Source organism: Podarcis cretensis (genome assembly GCF_951804945.1).
Source record: "Podarcis cretensis genome assembly, chromosome: 5".
NCBI lineage: Eukaryota > Metazoa > Chordata > Lepidosauria > Squamata > Lacertidae > Podarcis > Podarcis cretensis.
The window spans coordinates 71,544,528-71,557,030 of NC_137174.1; the positions used below are offsets into that span (position 1 = coordinate 71,544,528).

Sequence of the window (12,503 nt, forward strand, 5' to 3'; positions counted from 1 at the left end):
TAATCAATCACATGATGGGGCACACCTGCACTATTTGAATAGCAATGCCCATCAACTTTGGGGTGGCCCAGCCTCTTCAACTATTTTATTGGGGGGGGGGACCTTGGCCCCAGGAGTTGGCTCCTATGATATGGTTTTATACAAGGTCAATCAATATATATTCTAAATTGAGGGTGAAATTTGCACCTGAACCTTGTCAAATTTAAAATTGTCCCCAAGACCCACGTCACTGGTCAGCATTAACACCAGGCCTCCTAAGCCCAGCTCAAATGACCAGTCAGTGCTCAGAGGTCCAGGAGAACCGATCTGGTCACCCCACCACCTTTCTATTCTGTGGTCATCCTCAGGAATGACAAAGGGCAAATCCTCACCATACTTTCAAAGCACAGTCAACAGACATTTAAAGCACTTGACTCCCCCCTCTTAAGACGCTTGGAAACTGTAATTCCCCCCATCGCAGGATTACAATTCCCAGGATTCTTTGGGTGGGGGAGAAGCCATGTTTAAATGTATGTTGTGAATATGCCCTTTCAAGGAGGGTTCCTTGCAACAGCCGGGGGGCTTCACACAAACAAAACACTTTTCTCTTTTCTGCAGCTGTAATCGATGCCCCTGAAGCAAATTGCATTTGCAGACAAATTATTGGATCTGTGAGCTAAGCGACGGCTTATTGCATGGGGGAGCCAGAAAAGAGCGCAGGAGAGGGAGAGCTGCGCCCATTGTTGGGATGAAATGAAAAACACTTTTCAGTTACAAATGATAGCAATGGATAAACAACTTCTTCTTCTTCTTCTTCTTCTTCTTCTTCTTCTTCTTCTTCTTCTTCTTCTTATTCTTATTTTAAGGCCTAAAAGGGATTACTGGGACGCTAATTGCCTCGAAAGCAGCAGGGCTTTCCTTGCTTACAATAAAGACTTCAGGGAAGATACGTTTCGAATGAATCATGTGGCAGTGTGAAACAGATCGGAGATCTAAGAAAGCCCTGCCAACTTCGTTTGTCCATGTTGTGCCGCGTATGCCCTCTCCCCTTCCCCGGCCACAGGCTCCCCCTCCCCACGAGCAACACCGCCTCCGAGGGGCTCCGTTGGGGCCGCCGCCACGTTCCGCGACCGGCCCAAGGAAGCAGCGCTCTCCTTGATCCCGGCCGGCAGCCAGGGCGGATCCTTGCAGCTTAGGCGCCGGGGAAGGCGCGGACCGAGGCGCAAAGCTCTCGTCGAGGTCTCCAACTCCCTTGGCTCCAGGGATCGTGCCGGCGGCAGGGCCCCGCCTCGGGATCTCCAAACTTGGAAGGGGCGATGGGCTCTCTCCACTGGCCCGGCGCAGCCCGGCCCGCGAGGAGGACCCACCCCGGGGGAGGCGAGAAGCCGCCCTCACCGTTGCCCTTTGGGCGCCTTCTGGCGTAAAGCCTCTTCGGCGGCGCGCCATGAAGGTCGAGTTCGCCCCGCTCAACATCCCCCTGGCGAGGAGGCTGCAGACGGCCGCCGTGTTTCAATGGGTCTTCTCGTTCCTGCTGCTAGGTAAGCGCGTCTGCGCCCCGTCTAGGTGCCCGATTGTCGCCTAGATCGCTTGGACGTAAACAGAAATTGCAGTAAACGAATGTGTTCGCGCCGCAGGCTAGTGAAAAGTTTGCTTTTCTGAGAGTTAAGCCTGATTGGAGCTGGGAATTGTCGAGTTGGTAGAGATCACGAGGGTCATCCCCCTATAATGAAGGAATCTCATTGCCCAAGTGGGCCTCGAACCCACGACCTCATACTGTACCGACTGAGCTATCCCAGCTGTCGAAGGGTATGCATATACGATCGGGCTACAATGGAATTCTGTGCAGGCAGATCAGTAAGTTTTACTTTGGAGTAAACATGCATAGGATGGGGCAGGGTTCGAGCTCATGCACGGTGCAAGTTGACTCGCAAGTAAGTCTCACTAAGCTGAGGTTCAGTTCCAAGCAGCTATGCTGTAAGCCTGCTGCCTTACTAAGGAGTAAGTCGCACTGAAACAAAGTGGGATTTAGGAAACCAGAGCAGAGTCTGGCTGTTGGCTTGCGGTTCTAAACGCTTTTGCTAGGAAATAAGCCCCTCCTCGCTTGATGTGGCTTACTCCACTCCAGAGTAAGGCAGCAAGCCAGTGCATACGTCTTTGTGACGAAATCCCCATTTAAAGCAGTGGGGCTTGCTTCAGTGTAAAAGTGCTTTAAGCTCAGACTGCACCATCTAGAAACAGGCAAGATGCGTTCAGTGTCCCACGTGGGGATTTGGAAAACTGCCTACTGGAACTTTATACATTTGCGATGAGCTTTGCGCGCTCTCGCAGAAAGGTTGTGATGATGTGATGGCTCTAGCATTCTAAGAGAGCAATTCTATGCAGCAGAAGCTGGAGGAAAGCAGTGTTAAGTGCTACCCCACAAGTCATGTGACAGAGCTGAATAGGTTCAGGCTCCAATTTAAGTCCCTCCTCTCTGGTCCCACACCCAGAATGCCCCTTTTTGGAAGTTACATTTGGTCTCACTTCAACTGGCTGAGCTGGGATGAGAAAATTATGCAGGGCCATCTTTAGCATATATGGTGCCATGGTGCAAATTTTCCACCCAGCGCCCCCCAAAGTTGTTGAGCTTTTTTTAAGGAGTAGTAGGGAGTCTCGCACTGCTAAAAACATACCACCGATCGCGCCATGGAAAGCAGCACGCAGATTGTGCCAGTTAAAATAATGTATCAGAACGCCACCACCAGGGAAAACAGCATCACCGGACAGAAGGGGTGGCGATGCACACTTTTGCCCCCTCCCAAAGAGAAATCAGGAGTGCGCCATCCTCAGTGGCGTACTAAGGTCAGGTGGTGCCATTTAGGTGATTGATGGGTTAAGCAAATAAATTTTGATTACAGTACAGTGGTACCTCAGGTTAAGTACTTAATTCGTTATGGAGGTCTGTACTTAACCTGAAACTGTACTTAACCCGAAGCACCACTTTAGCTAATGGGGCCTCCTGCTGTTGCCATGCTGCCGGAGCACAATTTCTGTTCTCATCCTGAAGCAAAGTTCTTAATCCGAGGTACTATTTCTGGGTTAGTGGAGTCTGTAACCTGAAGTGTCTGTAACACCAGGTACCACTGTATTTGTATACTGTATTACCAAAAGATCATGATCTAGGATTCCATGATCAGCAGAGATGTCTTTTGGAGATATTTAAAGGACTATCTATACCCAGAAGTAAAAACTGCTAGAGTTTTTACTAGTGACACATTTCCAAATTATTACCGGTAATTTTGGATCCCGGGGACCAATGGGCGGGTCGGGGCCGGTTGGCCACAAGTGGGCAGGCAGAGTAGCTTCATTTAGTCAAGCGGGTCGGTTGCGAGAAGAAGCCTCGCGCCCCTTTGGCTCCGCAGGTTCGGGTTGACGTGTCCATCATGCCTTGTACCAGATCTCAGTCTGAAAGCCAGAGCACCATCAAATTCCCAAAGCGGAAATCGATTAGGAGACGTCACAAACCTCTAGAGAATGAGGAGGCTTTGAAACTAGACACAAGCCCACTGACAGTTTCACCCCAGAAGCCAGTCTTGCCTCTCAGCCCGTGTAAACGTCTTGGAGATGACAATCTCTGCAATGTCACCCAGTTGCTGCCTTGCTCCCCAAGTAAGCAGGGTAAAAAAAAGAATAGCTTTCCATCCACTTCTCCCAAGGGCCGGGCTTTACTTTTCAGCGAGCGTTCAACCCCCAAATCTCCAACTAAGGGCAGCAGTTTGGTTCCGCCTCCCTTTCATGGTGGTCAAGAAACCCCTAACACTTCACAGCAGCATCGCCACCCAAGGATTATTAATTTCGGAGGGTCACTTTCTCATAGCAATAAACTATTTCCCTCCACCCACCCAGCAAAAAATCACAGTTCTTTTCAGATGGTAACTTACACTGCTGCTGCCACCCGCTGCTTTAGTAAACAAGATGAAACCCTGCTGAGCACAACAGGACAACTGCCATGGTGCTCAGCCTCCCTTAAGTACGATACTTTCTGGAAATGGCCCTGGAGGTAGGAGCAGAGCCACTGAAGCACAGGGTTCCCAACCCCCACCTCCCTGAGATGCTCCAAAAGGATACCATGATACTGAAAACTGCCAGTCAGTCAAGAGGAGCAAGCAGGGTCACATTCCACCTATCTTTCTCCCAACAACTGTCATCAACCATGGCTACTAAGGCAGGTTCAGTGGTATGGCCAGCCATGAAGCCAGACTAGAATATATCCAAGTTGCCTCCAAGCAAGCCTGAACCTATCAAACCTATCCATTCTTAAGGAAATCAGCCCTGAGTGCTCACTGGAAGGACAGATCCTGAAGCTGAGGCTCCAATACTTTGGCCCCCTCATGAGAAGAGAAGACTCTCTGGAAAAGACCCTGATGTTGGGAAAGATGGAGGGCACAAGAAGAAGGGGACGACAGAGGACGAGATGGTTGGACAGTGTTCTCGAAGCTACCAGCATGAGTTTGACCAGGAGGCAGTGGAAGACAGAAGTGCCTGGCGTGCTCTGGTCCATGGGGTCACGAAGAGTCGGACACGACTAAACGACTAAACAACAACAACAAGCATGAACCTGGACTGTTGCCACCCTTTCTAGTGCTTTGCCCCCAAAGGGGCTATTTGCCAGTGTAATAGTTGTCTAACTACTAAGCCCAGGGAGATCTTCTTAAGGCAGGGACACACCACTGTATTCAGAGCTACAATACCTCTCAGATAAAAAGGAACCTGTGAAATTCAGAGCTACCCAAAATCCTGTCTCGCGGGCAGATGCAAGAGTGCTGATTATCATTGTGCTGATGGTTATTCTTTTTCAAATGGAACTACTGCACCCCACCCTGGGATCCCTTGTGAAGAAGGGTAGGCTGAAAATATTTCAAGCAAATAGCTAAATGAGGAAAGCCCTGTTAAGTTTTACAGCCTAAAACCGGTTAACAATACAAAAGATTACAACTGTTTTTCTTATAATCTGCTTCTGAAGTCAGAGCAGTGAGTCATTTTGATGGGTTCTGTTGAAAAGGGGCTTTCGTTGTACTCCTTTTGCTGCCTGCTAGAAACATTTTTGTTTACCCGGATATTGAGAATGCTGGTGTGTTCTTAGTTTATTGCTGCTTCCAATTCTTTGGATGTTTTAATTGTTTTCACTAAAAATTTCATTTTATTCTTCTTTCTGTAAACTGCCTTGGTTTTTTTTCGGGGAGGCGGCAGTTACAATCACTTGGTGTATAAATTTCACAAAATAAATAAAAATAAATAATATTTTTAAAAACAAACAAACTCGGAGATAGCCACATTTCACTTGCAAACATATCTTCACCCACATCCTAAGCAGCTCATCCAGGTGACTCTTGCCATATGATTGCCCCTTAAGTAATTTATAACTGCCTGACTTTAAGACTCTTCTGTGACATACTAGAAACAGTACTGGATGTACTGGAATTATTTAGCTAGTATATGTGTGTGTGTAGGATGGTAATTTCTAACAGGAGAAACTAATCTTGCAAGTTAGAATGTAGAGAAGAGGTGGAGTCAAAGAGATACCAAAGTTATTGCACAGGTATAATCAGATGCAGCTATTTGGGGGGGGGGGAGAAGGAAATAAAAATAATAGTAGCGCCATGGTGAAGTGCTACAGTATAACCCATGCCCTACTCCTTAAACCTGAATGATGAATAGAAATGGCATTAAGAAAGAGTGCTTCAAAAAAGCACGCAAAACAAATATTTATTGTTCCTTCATTGAGATGGTTTTGCAGGGCTTCAGTAGCCAAGCCTTCCTCCTCTCCCCTATAAAAACATAACATAACCATAACCAGTGGCTACTAATCAGCTCATTCTCCATTGGAAATAACCTTCTAAGATCCTTCACCATAGCTGTCGAGCCATTTGTTACAGCAAACTGAAGTCAGAGCTTCAATTTTCCAACCAAGTCTTGGTTCACTGAGACTTCTCTGTCACATTACTTTCCTCCCTTCACCTTCCTGGGGATTTTTTAAAAAGCTTTAACCACAGTTTAGCTGTAATTTTTAAGAGTAGTTTTTGTGTGAATTACCACAGATCGTTTGATGCTGTACTACTAACTGAAAACAGGGCAAAGAGGAGTTACTAAAAATAGCCATACCAACCGGTGCAGAGTTTTATATACAACCATCCAGATGGAAAAGATCCTGCTGGTTTCCAGTCTACTGCTTGGACCAACAAAATCTGCACAGCCCACCTGTGACTTGAAAAGCTGTCTTTCTGAAAGCACTTCCTTTGATGGGAAATAAAACTTTTCCAAAGCCACAAGTTTGCTTTGTGAGCTACCCTGTACTTTTGGAAAACTAGGCTAGACATTTTTCTAAATAAAGTCCAAGGAAAAGAATGGAAATGAGAATAAACTTGGGTCACTCTTGGCTGCCTGCACACCAGAGTTTTTAAGAACGAAAAGTAAGCCTGCTGGGTCAGGCCAATGGCTCATCTAGTCCTGCATTCTGTTCTCACAGTGGCCAACCAGATGCCTGTGGGAAGCTTGCAAGGTGGATGAGAGCGCAACAGCACTTTGCCCTGCTGCAATATGCAACAAGTGGTATTCAGAGGCATAATGCCTCTGGCTGAAGTGGTAGAGCATAGTCATCACAGCTTGTAGCTATTGATAGCCTTGTTTTAACAACAACAACAACAACAACAACAACAAAATTTTATATTCCGCCCTCCCCGGCCAGGGCAGCTAACACCAGTAAAACTACAGTAAAAACATAATAGGAAAAAAACCCAATTTAAAATACAGGTTAAAATGCAATTTAAAATGCAGCCTCATTTTAAAAGTAGCCCATAGATCAAAACCATAAGTGGAGGGAAACATAAGGGTCAGACTGAGTCCAAACCAAAGGCCAGGCGGAACAGCTCTGTCTTGCAGGCCCTGCGGAAAGATGTCAAGTCCCGCAGGGCCCTTGTCTCTTGTGACAGAGCGTTCCACCAAGTCGGGGCCAGTACCGAAAAGGACTTTGCGACTTGGGACCTCCAAAATGTTGTCATTTGTGGACCTTAAGGTCCTCCGTGGGGCATACCAGGAGAGGCGGTCCCGTAGGTACGTGGGTTTTATAACTGTTGAAATAGTTCTTCTGAAATCTCTTGCTTAAAAGATTCCAAAAAAGGTCCTGATGATGACTGCGGTTTTCTGAGGACACAAAATGTCAATACAATATGCTAAAACTTTTTTGTATATATAGGAAATTAAGATTTGTACATTTCGTTTTGAGAAGCTACCTGTACAATTTTTGCCAATGTGAGTTATGTACAGCTGTTCAGTTTCGCAATCCTAAACTCATTGATCTGGGAGTGAGTCCTACCGATTTCAGAAAATACTTCCAATTGAATGTCTTTAAGATTACTGCCATTGCAAAACAAGAAATGTGATCCATTTCCTAAGCATAAACAAATAAAGCAAAACTCAGCAGGATAGGTTACTAGGTCACTGTTACATATGAAGGCAACCTAAAAACAACTAATTAGTGGTTTTAGTAAATGTACAATACTCCAGCATATTGCAGCATAGCAATAAAGGCTGATTAATTGTTTCATGCTCTGAATTGCATCCTTCATTACAGTGAAGCACTGGACATTTGGCAATTCAGTTGAGGAAGTTTGAAGTACGATTTGTGTTCCATCACAATTTGACTATAACAGCGATGGACTTGTAATCTGGTGAACTGGGTTCGATTCCCCACTCCTCCACATGCAGCTGCTGGGTGACCTTGGGCCAGTCACACTTCTCTGAAGTCTCTCAGCCCCACTCACCTCACAGAGCGTTTATTGTGGGGGAGGAAGGGAAAGGAGAATGTTAGCCACTTTGAGACTCCTTGGGGTAGTGATAAAGCGGGATATCAAATCCAAACTCTAAACTACATACCATACTTTCCCGTGTATGAGACAACATCCCCCTCCATTTTTTAGTGCAGACTTTGGGGTCGTCTTATACATGGATTTCTACCATAAGTCTGTGGTGAGCTATGCGTCAGCTTGGACATTCCTGGCAGTTCCTGAGTCAATGAGGCTGGGCTTCGGAGGTAGCTGTGAAGCCAAGCCGAGACGAGGGAAGCAAGATGCAGGCTCCTGCCATTATGCAGTGAAATACATCACCACTTCCATCAACCAGGGCAGTGGGTCGTTCAGGTGTTTTAAAAGACTGATTTCTTAATTTTGGGCTCCCAAAAGTAGGAGTCATCTTATACATGGGGGCCTCTTCAACGCAGAAAAATACAGTAATTTTCTGTAGGGCAGAAATTAACCAAAGTACCTTGGTGTGACCAGCGCATATTGTTTCCCCCTTATGCTGGTGGAGTTGTAAGGTACAAGGAACATATGTGGTGACATGAAACTATGTACAGTGGTACCTCAGGTTAAGTACTTAATTTGTTCTGGAGGTCCATACTTAACCTGAAACTGTTCTTAACCTGAAGCACCACTTTAGCTAATGGGGCCTCCCGCTGCTGCTGCGCACCAGAGCACAATTTCTGTTCTCATCCTGAAGCAAAGTTCTTAACCTGAAGCACTATTTCTGGGTTAGCAGAGTCTGTAACCTGAAGCGTATGTAATCTGAAGCGTATGTAACCTGAGATACCAATGTACCAAAGTTCTGAAAGCAGGTTGTAATGGAAACTGATATTATTTTTGGCAAACAGGTTTGCCCTGGATGCTAAGTTATGTCTCATCCAATTTTGACGGCCAGTTCTGACCTTACTTCTCAGCCATTAATTCTATATATCTGTTGCTTGCCCCTTGATCTGTCAAGTGTGGAAGGATGCATCTTGTTATTCTATAGATCCATTGCTTTAAAAAAGTCATGTTCTTTACCATTTCCAAAAAAGCCTGACTCATAAAATATGTGCTGCCAGGGGTGATGTGGACCCTACCGACTTTGCTTCTACTTTGGGGCCGTTTGTTATTTATATGACCAAACAATCCCATGGTTGACACATTCCCACTAAATATGAGTTTATTTGGCAACATTCATGATTATTTGGTACAAATATTAACCCTGTATTCCCAGTCACATGGGCAGGGTATATAACTACTACTACTACTACTACTACTGCTATTACTACTAAAAAAACAAATAAAGCAAAACGTAGTATTTACCAAAATCTTAAGCATCCAGAGATTATGCTGATGGTGTTTACATTAACTTTTATTGCTGCTGCTTACCTTGTGAGGGGTGGCCCTGAGGTACGCCAATCAAGGGACTTACTTCTGAGAAGTCTAGTATGGCTTCGTACACACTGTAAATTGTGGACAGCTTGGTGTGGAGTGTTCCAGTTGTTAGTACTACATCAGACTTTTGAGCCAACATTACAAATGCAATTTCTTACTGGTGAGAATGTAGAACTTGGCTTCCAAATTCCAAATGTGTGATGTGTGGAGTGTCACATTGTATGTCTCAGCCTGAATCAGGAGGAACCTTTCCTTCAACCAGTGTGGCTAGTATAGGAGCAGTCAGAGCTGCAAGAGTCCCCTTCATAGCAGAGCTCTTGTGTCCTTATGAAACACTTCTCCATCACTAATATAGCAAAAAGCCATTTGCATGAATTCGTGAAAATACTCTCTTGGAACTTTCAGCTTGTGGCTCATTTGTCGTAACATACATCTAGTTTCTGCCAGAGGCTGCTCTCCAAAGCAGAACAGACAAAGATAGCAGTTGTTCTCTTATTAATCATCTGTAAAGATCAAGGACATGGTGACACGAGGAAGGCAACTGCATGGGGCTTCATGCAGATGAAGGAAATCAAGTCTCCCATCATTCCTGCTCGGCTTAGGCAAGTTTCTGTATATGGATGGGGCCTTACTGAGCATAGGTTTTTCCAGATCTACGAATGGTTTATGTAGCGGAATAACTGCTAGGGAATTATTGGCATCCATTTGTCTCAAAAAACAATGGAGTCTGCCTTGGGGGTGAAATCAAACCGCTGGAAGATCACAACGTCTGCTGTGGCTACAGAGACCGGTAACTCCTAACTGCTGCTTCCCAAGTTGTTTTTGTTGCATTAGCAGCACTGAAGTGACCTCTCTGGGGTGCAAGCCTGGGCAGTGTTTATGGACGTCTTGGACTGTCCAGATGACAATTCCCCTCTCTTGGCCTCACTGATGTGGTCCAAAGGAAAGCAGAGCAATACATTTGGCACCAGCTTGGCTGCAGGTGTTGCCAGAAGGAGGTATGCAAGACACCATCCAGGTATCTTAGAGACTCCATTCTGGATTTGTGTAAAATTTGCTCCTTAGTCTTTTCTTCTCCTGCAGATGCCCCGCAGGGTAGCAGGTACAGATTTTTTTTTTCCTCAGGGAAAATTAGGACCAGAGTTTTCATTCGCCTAGATGGGCTACCTTCCTGGGTTGATGAGCCACACCTGATCCTCACTTCCCTCTATGGCGCGTGCAGAAACCACCTTTTTGACCATTGGACCCACTATTGGTCCTGTCTGCTCAATCTGCTGGAGCCTGTCTACAGGGGAAGTCCCTAACCCACTGAGGGTTTGAGACCCATTGGCTACCCTCCCCTGGTTTAGTCAGCCAGTCGGAACATTTCCCAGAATGTGGCTGCTGTCACATGCTGACAGCTTCTAGCAGCCACAGGTGAGAGCACAAAGGTGGGCAAGCTACCCCAGAAGTAGCACGATGTGTCCCCCACCAGAGGTGTTCCTCTTAACCCCCTATACACTCCATACAAGAGAATAAAATTTTGCAAAAAAATGGCAAAAAAAGATTGAATCTTTAGCACAGTATGCCACTCAACTTGCCCAGTAGTGCAGGGCAGGAGTTCAGGGCCTCACTCAGCAGAATGAGGAAGAGGCCCCTGCCTCAAATGCAGCAGGGCTGGCTTGCCACATTTGAAACATGGCCATCGAAAGAAATTGCAATCCCACCTCTCCACATTCTTATACCATTCAGCCTGGAGTCTAAAATTACCAAACAGCTCGCTTCTTTGTCGGTGAGGATGAATTGACTTTCTGTCATTCCAGCTCCTAAACCATTTATTATTCATTAATAGAAGCTAGAGGCACAGCCTCGGACAAGTGTTTCCTGCTTAATCCAATTAGTGTAATAATGTTTTGTTTGCTGAACACCCAGCACGGATTAAGCAAAAGGGAGACAACTTGCTTCAGTGCAATGACTTTGTGTGGTGCTTTTCCGTTAGGTTTTTCTTTTATGCTTTGGATCCCAAATAATGTTGCGCCTATGTTGTATGTCTGACTGGAGTCCGGCTGTTTAGATGAGGAGCTATACAAGTGAGCCAAAGTGGAAGTCTGGCTCCAAGCGCTTGCTTTCATGTATGCTGCAGTTCAATACAGTTTGAGGGTGAAAATAGGGATGTTGTCTGAATGCCAACACAGCTCTCTCCATCGCTGCACATTGCTGAAATCTCCAATGACACCTCCTGCCATGTAACAGAAGCACAGTTATCTTCTTTTTAAACCTGGGGAATCTCTAATCTCATGATGAATCTGCTTGCATATGTCATCTAATACAACAAGTGGGTGTTGCAGTGCAAATAAATGTTGCAGTGTGTTGGGCTCCCTATTCAGGATTCCAGTTGCTCCATTCTTTTCCACCACCCTGAGCAGTTCGCAACCCACAGCCACGGAACACACTTGGGCTGGATCTAGACACATCGAAGAAGCGTTTCAGTTAAATGCATTGCAAAGTTTGTATGAGAAATCGGGTTAGCAAAAATGGAACTCCACATCGCCATTTGGTGTCATAGTGTTAGAATGCATAAACAATGCATATACAGTGGTACCTCTGGTTACGTACTTAATTCGTTCTGGAGGTCCGTTCTTAACCTGAAACTGTTCTTAATCTGAAGCACCACTTTAGCTAATGGGGCCTCCCACTGCTGCCGCGCCGTGATTTCTGTTCTCATCCTGAAGCAAAGTTCTTAACCCGAGGTAATATTTCTGGATTAGTGGAGTCTGTAACCTGAAGCGTATGTAACCCGAAGCGTATGTAACCTGAAGTATCACTGTACAGTGGTACCTCGGGTTAAGTACTTAATTCGTTCCAGAGGTCCATTCTTAACCTGAAACTGTTCTTAACCTGAAGCACCACTTTAGCTAAAGGGGCCTACTGCTGCTGCCGCTCCGCCAGAGCACGATTTCTGTTCTCATCCTGAAGCAAAGTTCTTAACCTGAGGTACTATTTCTGGGTTAGTGGAGTCTGTAACCTGAAGCATATGTAACCTGAGGTACCACTGTAAAGTGATTTTTCTTTGCCAGTGTAGCTGAGTCCTTAGTTCTCATAGGTTTGTTTGTGAATCACTTCCCTTCCTAGGCTTTTCCCCTGCACACTGCAGGGTCCCCAGCCCACTATCTTCTTCTTGTCTGTGAATGTTGCCATTTTTGGCTGCGAAAGCAACAGCAATCACAATCTGAACATTAGAAATGGAGGAGATTATATATATTTATTATATGAATAAACACTTACATCAGGAATGGAAGTGAAGCTGATGCTCCTCTGTGAACTGGCCACTAC

General features: G+C 45.6%; 1 protein-coding gene across 1 annotated transcript in view; it reads left to right on the plus strand.

The window, feature by feature from the left end:
* The first annotated feature begins 845 nt into the window (after positions 1-845).
* Positions 846-12,503, plus strand: part of MOGAT1 (monoacylglycerol O-acyltransferase 1) — a 28,274-nt gene continuing 16,616 nt past the window's right edge. Inside the window, 3 exon segments of the mRNA XM_079975895.1 lie at positions 846-1,091; positions 1,093-1,229; positions 1,231-1,517. Coding sequence (XP_079832021.1) covers positions 1,002-1,091; positions 1,093-1,229; positions 1,231-1,517 — 514 coding nt within the window. The 5' untranslated portion in view covers positions 846-1,001.